We start from the raw sequence: 25,994 nt of genomic DNA, 5'->3' as shown, positions 1-25,994 counted from the left end.
GCGTCCGCGTTGCAGCTCTCACTTTCTCCCGCTACAGTATGTCCTACAATGACATATTTGGTGGGGATTGGCAGCCAACAATAGGATTGGATTGGGACTAAATGAAAGAATAAAACGATATTGAAATGAATATTATTAACAAATATTTCCCAGAAGATTTTGGGTTCAACCTAAGGCTGACTAGGACAGATCGATCAACTTGATCCGACACAGTAAGTCTACATGTCATACTTAAGTAAACCCACAAGAGAGACAATATTGCAAAGGCAGGACCATGTTCGATGGTAGGCAATCGAAAACGTTTGACGGGGAATTTTCTGTCAATATTAGCTAGTCCTACTGAGTGGGCAAGTAACCTTTCCCTTCCTAAAAATACTATTTGTGATGTCATAAAGGTCTACGTTCCATGACGTAGCATGTAGCCCTAAATTACAGTCCCTGCCTGCAATATTGTCCTCACTCTCGACCTGAACTCAAGTTGAATGTAACCAACACAGACAAGGACATGCTTTTTGAGATATAAAATAGCTTGAATGGATGAAGAAAAGGTAAGCTAAATGACTTCATACAATATTGGGGGAAAGTAAAATAGGGTAAAGCAATCTAAGCGGATATTTCTTGTAAAAAGCTATAACATATTGTAAAGCAAATGTACCATTCTTTATAAAGTCACCAGCTTAGCTCTGATATGGCTGTAGCTCTATTTATGATGTCCTCTGCACAGATCTACTCTGACATTGACATATTATTACTTATTGGAATGTCTGTCCTTCAGGTAGCACAGAGGGAGGATGGTGATCCTCAGAGGGAAGGAAAGGAAGTTGTTGAGGAAGAACCGGTGGCCACGCCCAAAGAGGAGGCCAAGAAGGGAAGGAAGGTAAGATAGCAGGAGTGACAGAGCACATAATAGGCCTACTGGGTTACACTCTGTACCTGATAGCAGCCATACCATAGATATCTATATATCTTTGATAACAACATACGTAGTAGCTGTTTTCAAAACGTGTTTTAAGAGCTGCTTTGACCTGGCCCATAGCCTATTCATAAATTGTCTCAGAGTAGGAGTGCTTATCTAGGATCAGTTTTGCATTTGAGATCATAATGAATACAATTATTTGGGCAAGGTTGAGCCCACACCTTATCTGATGTACTTTATGTATACGGGCCCTGGTGTTACATGTCTGCCATCATTTGAGATCTGGAATCTGTTCTGTTCTATCCTAGGCAAAAAGGAAGAGGAGTGGCAAGAAGTCAAGGAAGCTGGGCACTGACAACGATGCAGGTCAGAGATTTACCTCTGTAGTACTACATTGTTTCTCTATTCTGTCTGTGATGTGCAGGTTGTGCTATCCATTTTCAATGAAACTGTAGTCTACTGTAATCAGTAAGAAAGGTCACATAGATAGCTTTATTCAAATAGGCCTATTCTAAAACAATGAAATCAGAGTATTAAGAGATAAAACGTCTGATTTCTCTTTAATTTTGTTTCTACTTCCTCTACGGCAATCACATCTTTAGTCTCCAGGAATAAACACCTGGATAGAGGATCTGTAATTGAGCTCCTGGAGAAGAAAGCTGTTAAGGCTGCATTCGGCCCAGGCAACAAGGATGAGATGGAATACTCCTACCCAATCCTCATCTCATTCCTGCGCAATCTTACTGATGAGTATGTTAAAAGTGTTTCTGTAATGTTCAACATTTATGAAATATTGTGCAGTGGGAACTAAACACTAACTAAAACACTTATTTTAAATGTTCTAGGCAGTGGCAAGTGATCTACAAAGGACTAAAAAACCCTGTAAGTTTCCCTACCTGCCTTTGACCTTTGATGTGTCAATGATCTGTTAAATTCAGAGATTAGCCATCAAGTCATATTCTGTTATTCATGTTCATTTCTCTGTCAGACTTCATCAAACTTTGAATTCAGTCACAAACAAGAATAACAATGTTGATCAAATGCATTCTGTTCGATCTAGAATACTTTACATCACAGTTCCATTGAAAATACTGTTTTTGTTCTGTTTGTTCAAAACAGATGACGAAGGAACAGCTTGCCAAATTGTGCAAGACAATTGTAACCTTCATCGCACAGACCACCCTGCAGATCCTGCTGCCAGCCCTGGCCCGCGTACTTGGGGTAAAGGACTTTGCTGACGACGACACTGACTCACCCAAGAGGGGTGGTAGTGCAAGATCCTTTGCTGCCTTTGACAAGGAAAGACTGGAGCTCATCCAGGAAGTTAGATATCTGGCGAAGAAAATGTATAAGGGCGGCACAGGGGCTCAACATCTCAGGTCCCTAACACCCTCTTCTAAGAGGTATGTTCCCCTCAAGGTTTTCATGTATGGATTTCACCAAGATCATCTATCCAGTGTTAGCCAATGCAATTTACTCTATCTGATGTAGTACAAAATGTAATGTATCAGCCTTTGAGCATATTCAAATTAATGAGCATGTAAAGCGATCAAAAGGACATGTAGATATTTAGAATACTAAAATTACAACGCTTGACCGATTTGCCAAGTTAAGACAGGAATTATCATGCTTTGCTTGTTCGTTTTAAAGTTCCCAGACCTCAGTGAAAGTCCACCTGGGAATGACAGAGGACAGAATCATCAAAAGTGTCCAGGAGCAACTGTCTGATCATAATATCCTGTCCTCTTGCCCACCTGAGCTGACTGTTGGTCTTATCAAGGTGGTGGTCGAACAGCTTAACTCTGCCCTCTCTGCGACCATCAGCAGAGCCATTTCAGGGCGGTCCTCCCCTATTTCTTCTGGTACCCAGGCCGCTGAACAAATGGTCAACATGGTCCAGAAATGTTTTGATGATCACACCACCCCAGAGGACCAGAGCTCTACCTCTGTATTAGAGTCATGCATTCCACCTGCAACAGAAGAAGTGATGACTGTTATCGCAGAGATGGTGGGTGAATTGGAAAAAGAAGATCCGGAATTGGCTAAGGTTTTTCGAGAAGTGGCTGTGAAAGTTAAAATGTTGGCATCTGGCAGTGACCTTGTAGTGGAGCACCTGGATGTTGAAGACTCTCCTGTTCCAGAGGAGCTGAACATAATATGTACATCTTGCAAAGCAATGATGCAAAATCTTGGCACTCTGTTTAGTGTGAAGTTCAAGACCAAAGCCTCAAAGGCTGTGAGTGAAATTCTTGTGAGAAGGTTAATGAGCGATATCTCTGGTATGGTTCAACCTTCTCATTCGTTTAGTACCACTCCAAGCTTGATGAATGCATCTAGCCCATCTGACAGGATCCTTGATTCTGCGGCCATTGAGCTCATACAGATCAAAGTAGAATCTGAGACATCAAAAATAATTGATAACTTTGTTGAAGATGTCAAGGACATTGTGCAGTATGCTGAATTAGATCGGCCAACAAGCACCCAGAGAGATACCCAAGTGGGACACTGTACGACAAAGCGGAAACCCTTCCGTGCAGCTCGTAGACTCTGCGAGAGACTTCAGGCAAAGCTGGAGACATTGTTCCTCAGAATGGGTGGAGCTCCAGTCCAAGGGGAAGAACTTATGGAAAAAGCTGACTCCAGTGCTGTGCTTCTGGAGCATACTGACTCCAGTGATCTGCCTGTTTCAATCCTGAGCTTGCCTTCCCCATGTAGGAGTGAATCCCCTATATCAGAACGTAGTTCATCTTCTTTATCTGATGGATGTGATTCAACTGACTCTGTAGGAGAGAAAACACCAGAGCAACCTGAAACCAGTAAGAGTGAGGCAATACTGCAAGTGGTCAACTCAACAGGACTTGGTTCTCTCCGTAAATGCCAAAGTGAGAACTCTCAACCATTACTGTCTCTCTGTGATTCCAACATGGTGCCCTGCACCAAAGAGGTCTTGTCCCAGATTGTGACCATGTATAGGTCAGAGGTGGCAGATTTGGAATGCACATCATCTGTTGCAGAGGGTTCCTCTTCCAACTCCCTTGAAGTCTGTGGCTTTTTGGACAGTGTCATGTCTTATCTAGAAGACATGCCTGTGTCTGGTTCTTCATGGTTGGAAGGATTGAGAGATACTCCAGCCTCAGTCATTGAGAAACTCTCCAGTGAGGAGTTCCAGATGAACGCTACCAACGAAGTGCGAAAAATACTGATCAAATCAGTCAGTAGCTTTCCCAGCAAAGTCAGTTCCAGCCAGACAGATTCTCAGATGTTGCCAGCAAAATCAACAATTTCCTTAAGGCATACAGATATAACTGCTTTTGAAATCGTTGGATCAATTACAAATGACATGAAGAGCCTTTTCCCACCCACAGAGTCTTCTACTACTCTATGGCAGGCAGACTCTATGCTTCAACAGAGTGATGAGAAAACCTCAGAGTACACTGAGGCCACACCCAAAGGCTCACAGTCTGGTTTGGAAGTATCTGAGAAGAAGATCTGGACAACTGCAAAGACTATTTACCACAATGTGAAGACAAAGATGAGGAATTATTTTACATGGCAAAATCAAGTCAAAGCAACAACGGCTCATGCCAAAAAGACCCTCAGCCATATTCTGGTTTCAATTCAGAAAGAGCTGTCAAAATCTGACCAAACGGTGACTGCGCTTTCACAAATAGAGAATGTGGTTGGAATGATGCTGAAGGATGTTGAAAGGGTAAGCAGTGAATGTGGTGAGGAACTGATCTATCAAGCGCCACAGCGTTCTTCCTCCTCGTTGTCATCCTCATCTGCCAGATCAAAGAAGTCAGAGTGGGAATTTTCACTCCCTGGCACTCCCATCTCTTCTGATTTACCAGAGTGTATTACTCAGCCCATTGTGAGATGCTCAGTCATCGACATGGGCAAATCTACTAAGCCAAAAACATTGGTGTGTGATGCCAGGGAAAGCATGTCTGCAATAGTGGATACCATCATAAAGGAGGTACATCCAGAGGAAGAAGGGGAGGTTGCATTCCACCCTGATCTAACAGCTGCAATAGCAAGACTGGAGGAGCTCATATCTCAGGGTAGGATTGGTGCTCTCTCACGTGATCTTACTCACCAAGTCAACCGCATCATTTCTGAGAGCAACTTGACCCCTCTGGTTCTGACAGTGGCGGCTGGAAAGAGTGCATCCGATACAGTCCTTACTGAGCTGAAGAGGAATGACAAGACGGTGGGGAAGCCCACAGCTTACAAGCTGGTTCAGCTTTTTGCAGAGGAGTCTGTGAAGCGCCTCTTGCTTCCTAGCCTTGTGCCCTCTACAGCTTCAATGAGTTTGGCTCAGGGAGTTAGTGTGCCGGCTAGCGTATCTGAAGATAGGATTTCATGTTCTTTTTCTACATCAGCATTTAGTGACACAGTCAGCCTGTTTACCAAAGTAATGGTAAGCCAGGTCATGGACTCTGTGGTTTCTGATGCACAAAGCAGAGGGTCATCTCCAACCGGAACTGTAACTGATATAGGCAGTCTACTGAGTGGTAAGTCCTACCCTCTGCCATCTTTCTCCGCCATCAGCATGACAACAAGTGGGACCTCCAATGCTGCACGAGGCTTTGAGGCCAACATAGATGCTGAGGAAAGGGATACCATCAGTTGTTTCGGTGTACCTCAGAGCATTGTTTGTGATCAGAATTCAACCAGCCCGGATGTTGCCTCGCTTTCAACCCCATCCACTGACAACTTAGTCGGTGATGATGACTTCACCGGCCTCATCAGCATGTTAGTGGTGAGACTTCTGTCAAAAATCCAAACCCAAACTGATCTGTACCCAACTGACGTCACACGCACGTCACAAGACCTGATTCCAAAAGTTATAGCTGCCTTCTGTGCATGGTCAGGCTGCTCTGAGACCCAAGCTTATCCCAAGAACCTGAAGAGTCACAAAGTATACAGCACCGTCTACAAACATCTGTTGAAGGAGTTTGGCTCAGAGAAAATACTCCAACTGGCCGTGTCGACTCAGGACTCCACATTCAATAGGATTCTTGTGAAGTCATTGAGCAAGGAGCTTCTCCACAGTTGTAACGAGGCATCAAGAGCAGCCTCAAGAACATCTTTCGAAGCCACCAGGCCAGAAGCTCTTCTCATGGCTGAAGATGTGAAGGCTACCAGAGGGAAGCTGTCTTTCCTACAAAGGCTTGCCAGACTGAAATTCGACTTAAAGGTACATCACACTTATTTAAGTTAACAATTGTGTCAATGTGAGTAAACAATGTTATTTAGAGAAAATGTAAAACCATCCATTAATTCCAAAACCATTTATAAATCTTGTTGTGCTGGTGTGTAAGATGTGATCGTTATTACCGTGAGATTGTTCTGCTGTGACAGTTGTTTTGACATGTTTTTGTTTTAGCCATTCATGATGGGAAACAAGAAGGATTCCAAGAAGAATTCCCGCCATTCTGAATCCAAAGACCAGACTACTGCTGAAGATATCATATGTAAGTCCATACAGCAGGACATTTACTGTTTGAGATATTGGTGTACAAAGCTGCTATTGCAAAAATATTAAACCCTATATACAGTACATTATATATTATCGATAGTAATCTCTTATGTAAAATTATTTATAGTTTCCAAATCTCAAGATTCTGGTTCTCATTTATTTGTGAAAGTAATAATGAGTTGAAACTAAGAATACAATATAACATCATTTCTAAATGAAAGTGCATGTCAACTCTCTCTCTTCTGTCGCCCAACATAGTGGCACATCCTGGACTCCCAGAGGGTCTTCCCTCCACCTCTCAACAGGAGAAGCCTCGCAAACGTCCCCTTCTAATCAGGATGTTTTCCACCATCTCCATAGGCCTATCCAAGCCATTCAAACGGTTTTCAAAGCAAGCTTAATACAACAATTTCCTTTAATACAGTAATATTTGCATTGAATTGATGGCCTTTGTCTTCTTTTGTGTTGCCCTGTTAACACATTTGATTAGAAAATACATAGTATATTTAGTTTAGTTTATTATGCAGTCATAGTCACGGTGTAGGCTAAACAAAGTAATGTTGTCCTGAATAATGTATATAACATGCACCCCCCACCCACCCACCCACACAAAGTGTGATTCATTGAACACACACACATAGTACTTCAGATATGTCCCACAACCAACATTCAACCAGATATCAATGATTCAGTGTAAAATACATGTACTGTAAAATAAACCGTATTTAATTTACAACCAATAAAATTATACATGATGCAGGACACTCAGTTATAAGGGAATTAATTGGTTTAACTTCTCAAACAGAAAGACACACTGTAACTGACAGTTAGACTTACAGGTTATGTCGTTGTCTTTTGTTTGAATTGTTTACGTATCCGCTGTGCGGGGGAAATGATAATACAATCGGAACTACGTAGCCAATACTGTTGTAACGGGGATCCTTATTGTAGCAACACACTTTTGGAGGGAAGGAAATCCTGCGCTGCGTTAGCTAAGTTTTCATGTCATCGGGTGTAGTTCATAAAGGTTGAAGAGTGTATGTTAGGATGAAGTGTGAATTCATGCCAGGAATAATAAGTGTGAAGTTTGATTTCCTCCCTTCTGTAATAAGCAGCCAATGAGGTATTTTTTCCTTTATTCATGTGTTTAATCTGAACCCGTAATAACGCCGGTTAAACTGTTATGTATGTAAGCACTTCAGAGTTATACCAAGCTAATAAGTCACTCGTAAGATAAGGTTGTAAGAGTGTGCTTAACTGTATTTTTAATTTACTTTATAATTCTCACGGAAGGTGATAATTCTGACTAAAACTACAGAATAAAGCCGCCAGTTAAAATCAAGGAACGGTTGTGCTCGTGGTTACTGAAGGGAGCTACAGTGAGAACTCAATGCTCTTCACGAGCAAGAGAGAAAGAAGAATCTCATCCAGCTGTAAAACGTCTACATGATTCCCAAATCCTGGTAGACCCAGTCATCTGCCAGATAAGAGTTTTGCACCTACCTGCAAACTAAGAAGAAAATCTCCACATAAGGAAGCATCGTGAGGCAACATAAGGTCAAGACTAACAGGAAAGTCAGACACGCAAGTACAAGTCAAGGTGTTTGGAGGTGGTCCTAGCCTTGTGAACAGCTAATAAGAGACTTTAAGATTACAATTCGTAAGGACTGGAGATAGTTGTCTATTTCATAAAGACTCTGGTATTATGCATTTGCTCTTTCTATCTTAATGTATCGCTGGTATGTGTATTACTGGAAAAATATGATTTGATACTTACTAAAAATATATATATAGTTACAAACATTAAGGGTCAGCGTACACCTATTAATTCTATTTTCACCTGTAAGTTAATAGTGTAATTGTTTGGGAAGGTGTTTGTTCAAGCCTTTGTTACAAGCATTATACATGTTTATACCACGTACTAAGGTTTAAATTACAGTGAATTGGAGTATAAATTATCTACTCACTTATCCAAACCTTACCTAGATTTGATTTGATTTGATTTAAAATGTCAGAAAGAGGTAGTTTCACTAAAGTTGATAGAGATGGGGTGGGTCAAGTTGAGCAGCAGCTGCAACACCTCGCAAACTTCAGGCCTTCATCAGAACAAACAGAGCAGCAGGAAGAGACCCAGACTGGTGTGGAGTCATGGCTGCCAGCGAATGATGATACAGAGGCTGCTAATGAGACATCACAACATGAGCCACGAAAAGGTGAGAGGGTCCGCAGGTTAACTGAAAAGGGCAGAGAACTGCGCAACGAAAGGTGGAGACAGCTCAAACATCATTTCAGGGTCAGCTATGAGAAGTGGAAGGCTCTGGTAAAGGAAGCAAAACTGTCACTGACAGCCTGTTGCTCTGAAGATCTACTAGAAGACCTCTTAAACAAGATTAGCCATACCTCTACAGAGCTAAACCTTGTCTATGTAAATGTGCGTCAAATCTACATACCCGACAACAATATACGCCGCAGAGTTGATACTTGTGAAGCAGTTACAATGTCTATTATCAAGACTGTAAGGTGTCATTTAAAAGGCAGGGAAGAAGGTCAAAGTAACCAGATAAAGCTGCACTGGAAGGACAGCAATTCCTTGTGCATGTCCGAACTCTCACATAAGTCAAGTCTCAACTATCAGCCCTCAAGTGCTTCCTCCCAGTCTCAAAGCAATTCAAAGGTCAACTCCAGATGCTCAAGCGTGTCATCTGTCAAGAGACAAGAGGCTGCGGCGGAAGTTGCTGCTAACCAAGCAGCTTTAGAAGTAATGGTTAAGCAAGAACGCCAACTAGAAGAGCTTCAGAGACTTGAAGATGAAGATAAGAAGAGGACAGCTGAGCAAGAAGCCGAGGCTGTGAAACGCAGCTTAGAAGAAGCTAGGCTGCGAGTCAAGTTAGAGGTAGAAAATGCTGCCAGACGAAGGACGCTAGAAGACAAGCATAGAGAGTTAGAGCGCCTAGAAGTGCTCAAGAAACTAAATGCTGCCAAGGCGCGGATGCAAGTGTATGAGCAAGATGAAAACTCAGAGGACGAGAAGAGAGAACTACTCTCTAACTGCAAATCTGTGAAAGAAATCGTGCACAGAAGTGGCTCATTTCACAGTCTCTCACCACAACATGTTGTGACAAACACACAACAAGAAGATGGCACCAAGACCATGTTCAGGTTACTAGCGGAATCAATCAGTGAAAGCCGCCTCCCCATACCAGAACCAGTAACATTCAATGGAGAGCCTCTCTCATACACTGACTGGAAGGTCTCTTTTCAGACTCTGATAGACAGGAAGAACATACCAGCAACTGAGAAGATATATTACTTAAGAAAATATGTCGGTGGGCCTGCCAAGAAAGCCATCGAAAGTTACTTTATGTTAGGAACAGAATCAGCCTACCATGCTGCTTGGACCATTCTTGAAGAAAGGTACGGAAACAAATTCTTCATCGCCAAGTCTTTCAGAGATAAGCTCAATGCATGGCCTACGATAGGATCCAAGGACAGTCTTGAACTTAGAGACCTTGTAGACTTTCTTCGCAGCTGTGAAGCTGCTATGTCTCAGAATAAGGGCCTGGAGGTGCTTAATGACTGTAATGAAAACCAAAAGATCCTCACTAAACTTCCAGATTGGCTAACTTCAAGATGGAATAGAAAGGTCACAGACATCTTAGAAGAAACTGAGATCTTTCCTAGCTTCAGTCAGTTTGTGAAGTTTCTCACGAGAGAAGCCAAGATTGCTTGCAATCCTGTAACATCCCTTCATGCTTTGAAACCAAGTGAAGATGGAAAACTTAAGACGCCAAGGATTCAAAGCCCCGGAGCAAGGGTATTAGCAACTAACTCTGATGAGAAAGATACTGTTACTAGTTGTGTCTTCTGTGAGAAGTCAGGTCACAGTCTCCACAAATGCTGGAAGTTCATGGATAAGCCCACCGCAGAGCGACAGAACTCTGTTCAAGAGAATAAATTGTGCTTTGGCTGTTTAAGGCCTGGGCATCGCTCGAAAGATTGTGATAACAGGAACACCTGCGACACGTGTCAGAGGAGGCATCCATCCTGCCTGCACGAAGATCGTACTGAAGAAAGGTTCAGGGATAGGAAGACAGAGCCCCCACGAGATAAGGGGACAAGAGCGTCAAGTGAGGCCATATCTAACAGAGTCGTAAGGGACATTAACAACACTCACACCTCCACAATCATTCCAGTATGGGTGTCAACCACAAGTGAGCCAGATCGTGAAGTTCTTGTGTATGCACTTCTTGACACCCAGAGCGACACCACCTTTATCCTTGAAGAGACAACAAAGGCTCTCAATACAAGGAAGGAGCCAGTCCAACTGAAACTCTCTACAATGGCTTCAAGGAATACCATTGTGCCCTGCCAGAAGCTGTCTGGTTTGCAGGTTAGAGGGTTTTACTTGGAGAAGAAAATCCCTCTGCCAACGACCTACTCGAGAGAGTTTATTCCTGCAAACAGAGATCATATTCCTACTCCAGAGACTGCAAGAGCATGGTCTCATCTTGAACACATTGCAGAGGAGATTGCTCCTCAACAGAGCTGTGATGTCGGTCTCTTAATTGGCTACAACTGCTCCCAGGCGACGCTATTGGAGTGAGTCATCGGGTTATCGTTAGACAGGTGATGCCAAGCCTTCAATCTTCTTTCAACCTCACAAATCAAGTACACTATGTTTGTAGAACACGTGTAAGAGAGGTAATCACAGCACTGGACATTATCAAGACGCTTGAATCTGACTTCAACAAGAGAGCTGCAGAAGAGGACCTCATATCTCAAGAGGATATCCGGTTCCTGACGAAAATGAAAGTGGGCATCAGACGCAAGGACAATGGACATTATGAGATGCCGCTGCCGTTTAAGGAAGAAAGACCCAACCTGCCGAACAATAAAACATGTGCAGTTCACCGTCTCAAGTGCCTGGAAAGGAGGCTAAGGAGAGACAAGCAGTACTACAAGGACTACACAGCATTCATGGAAGAGACCATAGCTTGTGGAGATGCTGAGAAGGTCTCCAAAGAGGAAGTTAACCAGCATCCAGCATGGTACATCCCGCACCATGGGGTTTATCACCCACCAAAGCCTGGGAAGATACGCGTCGTCTGCGACTGCTCAGCTAAGTTTCGAGAGACGTCCTTGAATGACCATCTCCTTACTGGTCCAGAGTTGACAAACACATTGCTGGGTGTCCTTTGTCGTTTTTGTAAGGGTCCAGTTGCAATCATGTGTGACGTAGAGCGCATGTTCCACCAGTTTCATGGGAAAGCAGAAGACCAAGATTATCTACGGTTCCTTTGGTGGGAGAACGGAGATCTAGAGTCTCAACCCTCAGTGTATCGTATGAAGGCCCACTTGTTCGGCGCAGCTTCATCTCCTGGTTGCGCCAACTATGGTCTCAAACATCTTGCTGCCGAAGGACGAGGAAGCTTCAGCGAGAAGTCTATCCAGTTCATAGAAAGGAACTTTTATGTTGATGATGGGTTGACGAGCGTATCGTCTGAAGCTGAGGCGGCCCAGCTGGTGAAAGAAGCAAGAGAGCTTTGCAGCATCGTGAAACTTCGGTTGCACAAGTTTATCTCTAACAGCAAGGAAGTTATAGCCACAGTTCCCAAGGAAGAATGTGCCGAGGGTGCCAAAGACCTGGATATGGCTCTGGGTGAACCACACATGGAGAGAGCGCTTGGTGTACTGTGGTGTGTCGCATCAGACGAGTTCCAGTTTAGAGTAGTTGTCAAGGAACGCTCACTCACAAGAAGAGGAGTGTTGTCTACTGTAGCCTCTGTATATGATCCGCTTGGGTTTGTGGCAACCTTTGTCCTGGCAGGGAAGCAGATCTTGCAGCGGATGTGTCGTGACAAAATCGACTGGGATGACCCCCTTCCAGATGACCTACATTCCCAGTGGGAATTCTGGCTCCAAGGTCTACAAAACTTGTCTGAAGTAATGATCCAACGAGGTTACTTGCCATCAAGTTTCAAGGAGGTGCAGAGTTATGAGCTCCATCACTTCTCCGACGCTAGTACCTCATGTTATGGAGAGTGCTCATACCTCAGAACAATCAACACTGACAGAAATGGAATAAAGACAGAAGAAACGCAAGGATTAATGACATTGTCATTTTGCAAGATGATACTGCACCACGCAACCAGTGGAAATTGGCAAAGGTTACAGAAGTATACCCGGGACAGGATGGTCGGGTGAGAAGATTCAAGTTACTGATCAGCGACTCAACCCTAGATGAGAGAGGTAAACGCATCACCAAACCCACCTATCTGGAGAGGCCCATCCATAAGACAGTCACCCTCCTGGAAGCCGATTAAGAAACCTGCAGACCCCTTTCACAGAAATCACCGGTGATTGGTGGGAGTGTAACTGACAGTTAGACTTACAGGTTATGTCGTTGTCTTTTGTTTGAATTGTTTACGTATCCGCTGTGTGGGGGAAATTATAATACAATCGGAACTACGTAGCTAATACTATTGTAACGGGGATCCTTATTGTAGCAACACACTTTTGGAGGGAAGGAAATCCTGTGCTGCGTTAGCTAAGTTTTCATGTCATCGGGTGTAGTTCATAAAGGTTGAAGAGTGTATGTTAGGATGAAGTGTGAATTCATGCCAGGAATAATAAGTGTGAAGTTTGATTTCCTCCCTTCTGTAATAAGCAGCCAATGAGCTTTTTTTCCTTTATTCATGTGTTTAATCTGAACCCGTAATAACGCCGGTTAAACTGTTATGTATGTCAGCACTTCAGAGTTATACCAAGCTAATAAGTCACTCGTAAGATAAGGTTGTAAGAGTGTGCTTAACTGTATTTTTCATTTACTTTATAGTTCTCACGGAAGGTGATAATTCTGACTAAAACTACAGAATAAAGCCGCCAGTTAAAATCAAGGAACGGTTGTGCTCGTGGTTACTGAAGGGAGCTACACACACATTTCCATTTTCTGTGGATCGCCTATGTTTACATTTTACTGAATGCTAGTCTGACCTTTGACCTGTAGATGGCAGTAAAGGTCTACTTTTGCTGCAGATCCACTTCTAAAGCTCAAACCTCTCTGGACAAGAAGCCGAAACATTTGTCCCTAGTGAGAGAGAGTATGTGTGTGTGTGTGTTGGCAAAAAAAAGGGAATATTGCACTACACTTTTATGATACAGATACATTTTGCATTCGGTAGCATACCACAGCTGTACTTTTTTCAAATGCCAAATGTACATGTAGCATGCTTCTGCCTACATATGCTTTTCTGAGTGACTTGTGTTGTGAGAGAACCAGAATTCAAACATAAACTCCTGGATTACATTTTATAATATTGTTAGCTCTTTTTAGTAACATATGGTAGCATACATGTTTCACACGGTGGCAAGTCAAGCTAGTTAGTTACATGTAACAACATTACATTATATGGTCAATGTTTGTGTGTATCCTCTTAGCTTTTACCTTCGACATCAACAAGCGGCGCACGGGCTGGTCCTGCAGACTCCCACGCCCATGGCCCAGGAGAAGGCAGGGGGCCACCTGCTCACTCACGTCCCAGCCATCTCCTTTGAGACCGACTCTACTGTGGAGTGCACCTCCAAGAGGACTCCGGAAGAGAGGGACCGGGTGAAGGTTAAACTGGCCAACATGGCCTTGATGGGAAGGATCAAAAAGTCTTGGCTGTGAAATGCCCATTATGTGTGATTATCGAATTGATCATTTTCCACTTTTGAAACAACAATGGGAAAGACAGGGTTTATAGCAAAGGTTGCTCAGATTGGGCTTTTGGAAAAATTGGGAGAATGAAAGTGCACTCCTGATTCAGAGAGAAAGATCCAGCTTAATCATCCATACCATTGTTTAAATTACAATTAAAAAACATTCAAACTGTTCCTGAGTTTCGAAAGACAGAGAAAGGAAAACATCCTTATCTTCAGGCTGTTCACACCTGTTCACACAAGTCCTACTGTCCACAATCTCAGGGTTCTTCAATACAAACACACCTGTTTCAGAAAACCTGATCACTTTCACATTCGAACAATGTTTGTAGGATACTTTTCAATAACTCAATAAATGTAAGTGTTGAAACCATACATAGCTGGTAACTTGAGCTCGACAGAGTACTTGAGCTCGGCAGAGTAGTTTTGACCTGTGTCCAGGTCAGTATTGGAATAGTGACTTGTATTTTGCATCTAGAAGTGTAAGAATTTTAGAAGAATGCTATTTCATCAGTCAAATGTTGCACTGTTTGATAAGACAGGGTAAAGAAAACCTCCATTTTAATGAGTTTAGTTGTGAGTTTGACATTTTACCACAAGAAGTCACTATAATACTATACGTTATCAAACAGGGTTGTGCTGAAAATCAAATGAACCACAGCCAAATTAATTATTTGCAACTAAGAGTAAGATTAAAAAAGACATGTATAACTTACTTTCTTGATAAAATACATTGTAAAATGTAAATATATGTGATTTCTGAGTATGTAGTGCACATATCTTTTTAAGGCCCAAAGCAGACGTTTTTATATCAATATCAAATCATTTCTGGGTAACAATTAAGTACCTTACTGTAATAGATTACGATGAAAATGGTCAAAAATGTATTTTTTGCAAAGAAAACTTTCTCAAGCAAGAATTTTGCTAGGACTGTCTGGGAGTGGTCAGTGTGGAGGGGAAATTAAAACTAGCTGTTATTGGCACTCTCTTTGTCGTTGGTCTATAAACCAATTTACACATGGTGATGTCGCCATGGAAAGCCAAAACTCTCTCCCATGCAAACCTGCTGATTAGAAGGTGCTGTATAGATGTGAGAAACTCTCTTTTCATATGGCACTTCAATATCGAAGTGAATTTTTCGTAGCAGGTTAGGAAACTGAGGTTAAGGTTAGGAAAAGGGTTAGGGTTAGTGAAAATGCTCTCCAAACCTTCTACGAACCTGCTGATTAGAAGGTGCTGTATAGATGTGAGAAACTCTCTTTTCATATGGCACTTCAATATCGAAGTGAATTTTTCGTAGCAGGTTAGGAAACTGAGGCTAAGGTTAGGAAAAGGGTTAGGGTTAGTGAAAATGCTCTCCAAACCTTCTACGAAAATGACTTTGCATTGAAGTGCTGTGAAAAGAATGTGTCCCTGCTCAGGTGTTGCATGCATCAACCAATGGTTGTGTGCCAAGTCATCCATTGTGTCATCGACTGACAGATTGCTATAACATATGATATGGTTAGCTGACACACAAAATACCTATCCAGGCAGTGTAAGATCTGGCAAGTGTCAGCAAGGCCTGGGCAGAGGAACATGCTCCGTATTTTCAACCAGAACTATCAGGAAGCAACCCCGATCACATTTTTGTAAAACACATTTACAGTGTTAGTTTCATCAGCTGTTGTACAATATGAAATACAATTATTTTGACTTCACAGGGCCTTTAAATGTAGGCAAACAAGTTTTCAGCATTCAAACTAATCTACCCAGCCAGATTCAGCACCATGGACAGTGAAGATCAGAATACCTGCGATCTGACGATTAGAACAACAGTGCTATTTTAAGTGATTTTCAAGACACCCAAAGTCAATTTAAATCCACAACAAAATCTGCAGGATAAAAAGCAATAGAATCAAACATTCAAATAAGTAAACAGGCTATATTAAAGTGCACTAAACATAGAGACAGATTAACCATGGAGAACACAAACATGATGACAGATTAACCAGGGAAGTGAATTTAACAGAGGTTAAAGCTAAAACAACAGAATCTGGGTACGTCTGTGTGAAGAGGTGTGGCTTTAGTGTGGATTTGAATAGTACACAAGTAGGCCTACGCTATTTTTGGCCTAACTTTTTTTTAAGTGTTATGTTTTCCCAGATTCATAGTGTTATGCAGCTCAGGCCTATCTAGGAAGGCTGGGCATAAATTGTTTGCTCACAGCATCACATGATGACGTGGGCAACATAAACACTTAAACTCTGTGGATTAAAGTTAATAGTAATCAAAACTAATTTCACCACGAAAGGAAGTGCAATCGAAATGAATGAAGAAGACACGGTCATTCTAGTGAGTTAATAAAATGACAAGGTGTTGCCTGTCAGCGTTGTAGACTACTGCCTCACAAGCCCGGGCTTTAGTGGCACTGGCATACGCGCTTGCCTCTGTACTGAAGGAGCCACCGAACGCGTCCGCGCTGCAGCTCTCACTTTCTCCCGCTACAGTATGTCCTACAATGACATATTTGGTGGGGATTGGCAGCCAACAATAGGATTGGATTGGGACAAAATCAAAGAATAACACGATATTGAAATGAATATAATTAACAAATATTTCCCAGAAGATTTTGGGTTCAACCTAAGGCTGACTAGGACAGATCAATCAACTTGATCCGACACAGTAAGCCTACATGTCATACGTAAGTAAACCCACAAGAGAGACAATATTGCAAAGGCAGGACCATGTTCGATGGAAGGCGTAGGGGTAGGCAATCGAAAACGTTTGACGGGGAAATTTCTGTCAATATTAGCTAGTCCTACTGAGTGGGCAAGTAACCTTTCCCGCGCTCTTCCTAAAAATACTATTTGTGATGTCATAAAGGTCTAACGTTCCATGACGTAGCATGTAGCCCTAAATTACAGTCCCTGCCTGCAATATTGTCCTCACTCTCGACCTGAACTCAAGTTGAATGTAACCAACACAGACAAGGACATGCTTTTTGAGATATAAAATAGCTTGAATGGATGAAGAAAAGGTAAGCTAAATGACTTCATACAATATTGGGGGAAAGTAAAATAGGGTAAAGCAATCTAAGCGGATATTTCTTGTAAAAAGCTATAACATATTGTAAAGCAAATGTACCATTCTTTATAAAGTCACCAGCTTAGCTCTGATATGGCTGTAGCTCTATTTATGATGTCCTCTGCACAGATCTACTCTGACATTGACATATTATTACTTATTGGAATGTCTGTCCTTCAGGTAGCACAGAGGGAGGATGGTGATCCTCAGAGGGAAGGAAAGGAAGTTGTTGAGGAAGAACCGGTGGCCACGCCCAAAGAGGAGGCCAAGAAGAGAAGGAAGGTAAGATAGCAGGAGTGACAGAGCACATAATAGGCCTACTGGGTTACACTCTGTACCTGATAGCAGCCATACCATAGATATATATATATATTGATAACAACATACGTAGTAGCTGTTTTCAAAACGTGTTTTAAGAGCTGCTTTGACCTGGCCCATAGCCTATTCATAAATTGTCTCAGAGTAGGAGTGCTTATCTAGGATCAGTTTTGCATTTGAGATCATAATGAATACAATTATTTGGGCAAGGTTGAGCCCACACCTTATCTGATGTACTTTATGTATACGGGCCCTGGTGTTACATGTCTGCCATCATTTGAGATCTGGAATCTGTTCTGTTCTATCCTAGGCAAAAAGGAAGAGGAGTGGCAAGAAGTCAAGGAAGCTGGGCACTGACAACGATGCAGGTCAGACATTTACCTCTGTAGTACTACATTGTTTCTCTATTCTGTCTGTGATGTGCAGGTTGTGCTATCCATTTTCAATGAAACTGTAGTCTACTGTAATCAGTAAGAAAGGTCACATAGATAGCTTTATTCAAATAGGCCTATTCTAAAACAATGAAATCAGAGTATTAAGAGATAAAACAGTCTGATTTCTCTTTAATTTTGTTTCTACTTCCTCTACGGCAATCACATCTTTAGTCTCCAGGAATAAACACCTGGATAGAGGATCTGTAATTGAGCTCCTGGAGAAGAAAGCTGTTAAGGCTGCATTCGGCCCAGGCAACAAGGATGAGATGGAATACTCCTACCCAATCCTCATCTCATTCCTGCGCAATCTTACTGATGAGTATGTTAAAAGTGTTTCTGTAATGTTCAACATTTATGAAATATTGTGCAGTGGGAACTAAACACTAACTAAAACACTTATTTAAAATGTTCTAGGCAGTGGCAAGTGATCTACAAAGGACTAAAAAACCCTGTAAGTTTCCCTACCTGCCTTTGACCTTTGATGTGTCAATGATCTGTTGAATTCAGAGATTAGCCATCAAGTCATATTCTGTTATTCATGTTCATTTCTCTGTCAGACTTCATCAAACTTTGAATTCAGTCACAAACAAGAATAACAATGTTGATCAAATGCATTCTGTTCGATCTAGAATACTTTACATCACAGTTCCATTGAAAAGACTGTTTTTGTTCTGTTTGTTCAAAACAGATGACGAAGGAACAGCTTGCCAAATTGTGCAAGACAATTGTAACCTTCATCGCACAGACCACCCTGCAGATCCTGCTGCCAGCCCTGGCCCGCGTACTTGGGGTAAAGGACTTTGCTGACGACGACACTGACTCACCCAAGAGGGGTGGTAGTGCAAGATCCTTTGCTGCCTTTGATCAGGAAAGACTGGAGCTCATCCAGGAAGTTAGATATCTGGCGAAGAAAATGTATAAGGGCGGCACAGGGACTCAACATCTCAGGTCCCTAACACCCTCTTCTAAGAGGTATGTTCCCCTCAAGGTTTTCATGTATGGATTTCACCAAGATCATCTATCCAGTGTTAGCCAATGCAATTTACTCTATCTGATGTAGTACAAAATGTAATGTATCAGCCTTTGAGCATATTCAAATTAATGAGCATGTAAAGCGATCAAAAGGACATGTAGATATTTAGAATACTAAAATTACAACGCTTGACCGATTTGCCAAGTTAAGACAGGAATTATCATGCTTTGCTTGTTCGTTTTAAAGTTCCCAGACCTCAGTGAAAGTCCACCTGGGAATGACAGAGGACAGAATCATCAAAAGTGTCCAGGAGCAACTGTCTGATCATAATATCCTGTCCTCTTGCCCACCTGAGCTGACTGTTGGTCTTATCAAGGTGGTGGTCGAACAGCTTAACTCTGCCCTCTCTGCGACCATCAGCAGAGCCATTTCAGGGCGGTCCTCCCCTATTTCTTCTGGTACCCAGGCCGCTGAACAAATGGTCAACATGGTCCAGAAATGTTTTGATGATCACACCACCCCAGAGGACCAGAGCTCTACCTCTGTATTAGAGTCATGCATTCCACCTGCAACAGAAGAAGTGATGACTGTTATCGCAGAGATGGTGGGTGAATTGGAAAAAGAAGATCCGGAATTGGCTAAGGTTTTTCGAGAAGTGGCTGTGAAAGTTAAAATGTTGGCATCTGGCAGTGACCTTGTAGTGGAGCACCTGGATGTTGAAGACTCTCCTGTTCCAGAGGAGCTGAACATAATATGTACATCTTGCGAAGCAATGATGCAAAATCTTGGCACGCTGTTTAGTGTGAAGTTCAAGACCAAAGCCTCAAAGGCTGTGAGTGAAATTCTTGTGAGAATGTTAATGAGCGATATCTCTGGTATGGTTCAACCTTCTCATTCGTTTAGTACCACTCCAAGCTTGATGAATGCATCTAGCCCATCTGACAGGATCCTTGATTCTGCGGCCACTGGGCTCATACAGATCAAAGTAGAATCTGAGGCATCAAAAATTATTGATAACTTTGTTGAAGATGTCAAGGACATTGTGCAGTATGCTGAATTAGATCAGCCAACAAGCACCCAGAGAGATACCCAAGTGGGACACTGTACGACAAAGCGGAAACCCTTCCGTGCAGCTCGTAGACTCTGCGAGAGACTTCAGGCTAAGCTGGAGACATTGTTCCTCAGAATGGGTGGAGCTCCAGTCCAAGGGGAAGAACTTATGGAAAAAGCTGACTCCAGTGCTGTGCTTCTGGAGCATACTGACTCCAGTGATCTGCCTGTTTCAATCCTGAGCTTGCCTTCCCCATGTAAGAGTGAATCACCTATATCAGAACGTAGTTCATCTTCTTTATCTGATGGATGTGATTCAACTGGCTCTGTAGGAGAGAAAACACCAGAGCAACCTGAAACCAGTAAGAGTGAGGCAATACTGCAAGTGGTCAACTCAACAGGACTTGGTTCTCTCCGTAAATGCCAAAGTGAGAACTCTCAACCATTACTGTCTCTCTGTGATTCCAACATGGTGCCCTGCACCAAAGAGGTCTTGTCCCAGATTGTGACCATGTATAGGTCAGAGGTGGCAGATTTGGAATGCACATCATCTGTTGCAGAGGGTTCCTCTTCCAACTCCCTTGAAGTCTGTGGCTTTTTGGACAGTGTCATGTCTTATCTAGAAGACATGCCTGTGTCTGGCTCTTCATGGGTGGAAGGATTGAGAGATACTCCAGCCTCAGTCATTGAGAAACTCTCCAGTGAGGAGTTCCAGATGAACGCTACCAACGAAGTGTGAAAAATACTGATCAAATCAGTCAGTAGCTTTCCCAACAAAGTCAGTTCCAGCCAGCCAGATTCTCAGATGTTGCCAGCAAAATCAACAATTTCCTTAAGGCATACAGATATAACTGCTTTTGAAATCGTTGGATCAATTACAAATGACATGAAGAGCCTTTTCCCACCCACAGAGTCTTCTACTACTCTATGGCAGGCAGACTCTATGCTTCAACAGAGTGATGAGAAAACCTCAGAGTACACTGAGGCCACACCCAAAGGCTCACAGTCTGGTTTGGAAGTATCTGAGAAGAAGATCTGGACAACTGCAAAGACTATTTACCACAATGTGAAGACAAAGATGAGGAATTATTTTACATGGCAAAATCAAGTCAAAGCAACAACGGCTCAAGCCAAAAAGACCCTCAGCCATATTCTGGTTTCAATTCAGAAAGAGCTGTCAAAATCTGACCAAACGGTGACTGCGCTTTCACAAATAGAGAATGTGGTTGGAATGATGCTGACGGATGTTGAAAGGGTAAGCAGTGAATGTGGTGAGGAACTGATCTATCAAGCGCCACAGCGTTCTTCCTCCTCGTTGTCATCCTCATCTGCCAGATCAAAGAAGTCAGAGTGGGAATTTTCACTCCCTGGCACTCCCATCTCTTCTGATTTACCAGAGTGTATTACTCAGCCCATTGTGAGATGCTCAGTCATCGACATGGGCAAATCTACTAAGCCAAAAACATTGGTGTGTGATGCCAGGGAAAGCATGTCTGCAATAGTGGATACCATCATAAAGGAGGTACATCCAGAGGAAGAAGGGGAGGTTGCATTCCACCCTGATCTAACAGCTGCAATAGCAGGACTGGAGGAGCTCATATCTCAGGGTAGGATTGGTGCTCTCTCACGTGATCTTACTCACCAAGTCAACCGCATCATTTCTGAGAGCAACTTGACCCCTCTGGTTCTGACAGTGGCGGCTGGAAAGAGTGCATCCGATACAGTCCTTACTGAGCTGAAGAGGAATGACAAGACGGTGGGGAAGCCCACAGCTTACAAGCTGGTTCAGCTTTTTGCAGAGGAGTCTGTGAAGCGCCTCTTGCTTCCTAGCCTTGTGCCCTCTACAGCTTCAATGAGTTTGGCTCAGGGAGTTAGTGTGCCGGCTAGCGTATCTGAAGATAGGATTTCATGTTCTTTTTCTACATCAGCATTTAGTGACACAGTCAGCCTGTTTACCAAAGTAATGGTAAGCCAGGTCATGGACTCTGTGGTTTCTGATGCACAAAGCAGAGGGTCATCTCCAACCGGAACTGTAACTGATATAGGCAGTCTACTGAGTGGTAAGTCCTACCCTCTGCCATCTTTCTCCGCCATCAGCATGACAACAAGTGGGACCTCCAATGCTGCACGAGGCTTTGAGGCCAACATAGATGCTGAGGAAAGGGATACCATCAGTTGTTTCGGTGTACCTCAGAGCATTGTTTGTGATCAGAATTCAACCAGCCCGGATGTTGCCTCGCTTTCAACCCCATCCACTGACAACTTAGTCGGTGATGATGACTTCACCGGCCTCATCACCATGTTAGTGGTGAGACTTCTGTCAAAAATCCAAACCCAAACTGATCTGTACCCAACTGACGTCACAAGACCTGATTCCAGCTGGGGCTCCACGCAAGATCTCACCCCGTGGGGTCAAAATGATCACAAAAATCCCAGAACCACACAGGGGGACCTAGTGAATGACCTGCAGAGAGCTGGGACCAAAGTAACAAAGCCTACCATCAGAAACACACTACGCCGCCAGGGACTCAAATCCTGCAGTTCCAGACGTGTCCCTCTGCTTAAGCCAGTACATGTCCAGGCCCGTCTGAAGTTTGCTAGAGAGCATTTGGATGATCCAGAAGAAGAGTGGGAGAATGTCATATGGTCAGATGAAACCAAAATATAACTTTTTGGTAAAAACGCAACTCGTCGTGTTTGGAGGACAAAGAATGCTGAGTTGCATCCAAAGAACACCATACCTACTGCGAAGCATGTGGGTGGAAACATCATGCTTTGGGGGCTGTTTTTCTGCAAAGGGACCAGGACGACTGATCCGTGTAAAGGAAAGAATGAATGGGCCATGTATCGTGAGATTTTGAGTGAAAACCTCCTTCCATCAGCAAGTGCATTGAAGATGAAACGTGGCTGGGTCTTTCAGCATGACAATGATCCCAAACACACCGCCCGGACAACGAAGGAGTGGCTTCGTAAGAAGCATTTCAAGGTCCTGGAGTGGCCTAGCCAGTCTCCAGATCTCAACCCCATAGAAAATCTTTGGAGGTAGTTGAAAGCCCGTGTTGCCCAGCAACAGCCCCAAAACATCACTGCTCTAGAGGAGTTCTGCATGGAGGAATGGGCCAAAATACCAGCAACAGTGTGTGAAAACCTTGTGAAGACTTACAGAAAACGTTTGACCTCTGTCATTGCCAACAAAGGGTATATAACAAGTATTGAGATAAACTTTTGTTATTGACCAAATACTTATTTTCCACCATAATTTGCAAATAAATTCATACAAAATCCTACGATGTGTTTTTCTGGATTTTTTTTCTCATTTTGTCTGTCATAGTTGAAGTGTACCTATGATGAAAATTACAGGCCTCATCTTTTTAAGTGGGAGAACTTGCACAATTGGTGGCTGACTAAATACTTTTTTGCCCCACTGTATATAATGAATATGAATTGGGTGGGTTGAGATTATTAAATACAGTTGAAGTCGGAAATGTTTATACACTTAGGTTGGAGTCATTGAAACTCGTTTTTCAACCACTACACAAATTTCTTGTAAACAAACTATAGTTTTGACAAGTCGGTTAGGACATATACGGTGTTCATGACAAGTAATTTTTCCAACAATTGTTTACAGACAAGATTATTTCACTTATAATTCACTGTATCACATTTCCAGTGGGTCAGAAGTTTACATACACTAAGTTGACTGTGCCTTTAACCTTTTTGGACTGAGATCCCGCGAACGGTATGACAACTGCCAGTGAAAGCACAGGGCGCCAAATTCAAAACAACATAAATCCCATAATTAAAATTCCTCAAACATACAAGTATTTTACACCATTTTAAAAGATACACTTGTTAATCCCACCAGTGTCCGATTTCAAAAAGGCTTTACAGCAAAAGCAAACCAAACGGTTATGTTAGGTCAGAGCCAAGTCACAGAAAAACAGCCATCTTACCAGCCAAAGAGAGGAATCACAAAAAGCACAAAGAGATAAAATTAATCACTAACCTTTGATGATCTTCATCAGATGACACTCATAGGACTTCATGTTACACAATACATGTATGTTTTGTTTGATAAAGTTCATATTTATATCCAAAAATCTCAGTTTACATTGGCTCGCTACGTTCACAAGTTCCAAAACATCCTGTGATTTTGCAGAGAGCCACATCAATTTACAGAAATGCTCCTAATTAACATTGATAAAAGATACAACTGTTACGCACGGAATTATAGATACATTTCTCCTTAATACAACCGCTGTGTCAGATTTCAAAAAAACTTTACGGAAAAAGCACCCCATGCTATAATCTGAGTACGGCGCTCAGAGACCAAAACAACCCAAACAGATATATGCCATGTTGTGTAGTCAACAGAAGTCAGAAATAGCATTATAAATATTCACTTAACTTTGATGATCTTCATCAGAATGCACTCCCAGGAATCCCAGTTCCACAATAAATGTTTGTTTGATAATGTCCATCATTTATGTCCAAATACCTCCTTTTTGTTTGAGTGTTCAGCCCAGTAATCCAAATTCATGACGCGCGATCACTAGGAGCAGACGAAAAGTTCTGTTACAGTCCGTAGAAACATGTCAAACGATGTATAGAATCAATCTTTAGGATGTTTTTAACATAAATCTTCAATAATGTTCCAACCGGAGAAGTCTTCAGAAATGAAATGGAATTCAAGCTAACTCTCACGTTAACGTGGGTCACCAGCTCGTGGCTCTCTGGCAGACCTGACTCGTTCCCCTCTACTTCACAGTAGAAGCATCACACAAGGTTCTAAAGACTGTTGACATCTAGTGGAAGCCTTAGGAAGTGCAATTTGACCACTGTGTATTCGATAGGAGAAAAACTACCCACTTCCTGGTTGGATTTTTTTCTTAGGTTTTTGCCTGCCATATGAGTTCTGTTGTACTCACAGACATCATTCAAACAGTTAGAAACTTCAGTGTTTTCTATCCAATACTACTAATAATATGCATTCATTAGCAACTGGGCCTGAGTAGCAGACAGTTTACTCTGGGCACCTTATTCATCCAAGCTACTCAATACTGTCCCCAGCCCAAAGAAGTTAAACAGCTTGGAAAATTCCAGAAAATTATGTCATGGCTTCAGAAGCTTCTGATAGGCTAATTGACATCATTTGAGTCAATTCGGGGTGTACCTATGGATGTATTTCAAGACCTACCATCAAACTCAGTGCCTCTTTGCTTGACATCATGGGGAAATCAAAAGAAATCTGCCAAGACCTCAGAAAGAAAATTGTGGACCTCCACAAGTCTGGTTCATCCTTGGGAGCAATTTCCAAACGCCAGAAGGTACCACATTCATCTGTACAAACAATAGTACGCAAGTATAAACACCATGGGACCACGTAGCCGTCATACCACTCAGGAAGAGACACGTTCTGTCTCCTAGAGATGAACGTACTTTGGTGCGAAAAGTGCAAATCAATCCCAGAACAGCAGCAAAGGACCTTGTGAAGATGCTGGAGGAAACGGGTACAAAAATATCTATATCCACAGTAAAACGAGTCCTATAGCGACATAACCTTAAAGGCCGCTCAGCAAGGAAGAAGCCACTGCTCCAAAACCGCCATTAAAAAACGCCAGACTACGGTTTGCAACTGCACATGGGGACAAAGATCGTACTTTTTGGAGAAATGTCCTCTGATCTGATGAAACAAAAATAGAACTGTTTGGCCATAATGACCATTGTTATGTTTGGATGAAAAAGGGGGCTAGCTTGCGAGCCGAACAACACCATCCCAACCGTGAAGCACAGGGGTGGCAGCATCATGTTGTTGGGGTGCTTTGCTGCACGAGGGACTGGTGCACTTCACAAAATATATGGCATCATGACGAGGAAAATTGTGTGGATATATTGAAGCAACATCTCAAGACATCAGTGAAGAAGTTAAAGCTTGGTCGCAAATGGGTCTTCCAAATGGACAATGACCCCAAGCAGACTTCCAAAGTTGTGGGAAAATGGCTTAAAGACAACAAAGTCAAGGTATTGGAGTGGCCATCAAAGCCCTGACCTCAA

The 25,994-nt window shown here is 42.6% G+C and overlaps 2 protein-coding genes and 1 long non-coding RNA gene across 4 annotated transcripts; 2 read left to right on the top strand and 1 right to left on the bottom strand.

Annotated features, from left to right (window-relative positions):
* The first annotated feature begins 276 nt into the window (after window positions 1–276).
* Window positions 277–14,254, top strand: LOC116373064 (uncharacterized). 2 transcript variants are annotated; one of them, XR_004209484.1, is made up of 9 exons: window positions 277–877; window positions 1,225–1,282; window positions 1,519–1,666; window positions 1,762–1,798; window positions 2,036–2,319; window positions 2,567–6,116; window positions 6,306–6,393; window positions 6,657–7,521; window positions 13,836–14,254. XR_004209484.1 is itself a non-coding variant. In XM_031821769.1 (8 exons), exons 1-8 carry the CDS (start codon window positions 689–691, stop codon window positions 6,797–6,799), a joined length of 4,497 nt encoding a protein of 1,498 aa, XP_031677629.1. In that variant the 5' UTR covers window positions 277–688; the 3' UTR covers window positions 6,800–13,294. The 2 variants fall into 2 exon arrangements, 1 of the variants encoding a protein (XP_031677629.1); XM_031821769.1 differs by lacking the exon at window positions 13,836–14,254 and having other exon boundaries at window positions 6,657–13,294.
* LOC116373068 (uncharacterized) lies at window positions 6,536–13,954 on the bottom strand. Its single transcript, XR_004209485.1, has 2 exons — window positions 13,843–13,954; window positions 6,536–6,868 (listed from the first exon to the last, which is right to left on the bottom strand). It is a non-coding gene; the product is annotated as an uncharacterized LOC116373068 (long non-coding RNA).
* Window positions 14,255–17,232: 2,978 nt separating the features above from the next.
* Window positions 17,233–20,700, top strand: LOC116373067 (uncharacterized). Its single transcript, XM_031821773.1, has 6 exons — window positions 17,233–17,447; window positions 17,794–17,851; window positions 18,089–18,236; window positions 18,332–18,368; window positions 18,606–18,889; window positions 19,137–20,700. The coding sequence occupies exons 1-6, from the start codon at window positions 17,259–17,261 to the stop codon at window positions 20,677–20,679; spliced, it is 2,259 nt and encodes a 752-aa protein (XP_031677633.1). The 5' UTR covers window positions 17,233–17,258; the 3' UTR covers window positions 20,680–20,700.
* The last annotated feature ends 5,294 nt before the right edge of the window (window positions 20,701–25,994 follow it).

This window comes from Oncorhynchus kisutch, unplaced genomic scaffold (assembly GCF_002021735.2).
Source record: "Oncorhynchus kisutch isolate 150728-3 unplaced genomic scaffold, Okis_V2 scaffold4015, whole genome shotgun sequence".
Classification (NCBI taxonomy): domain Eukaryota; kingdom Metazoa; phylum Chordata; class Actinopteri; order Salmoniformes; family Salmonidae; genus Oncorhynchus; species Oncorhynchus kisutch.
This window is presented reverse-complemented; position numbering and strand designations above follow the sequence as displayed.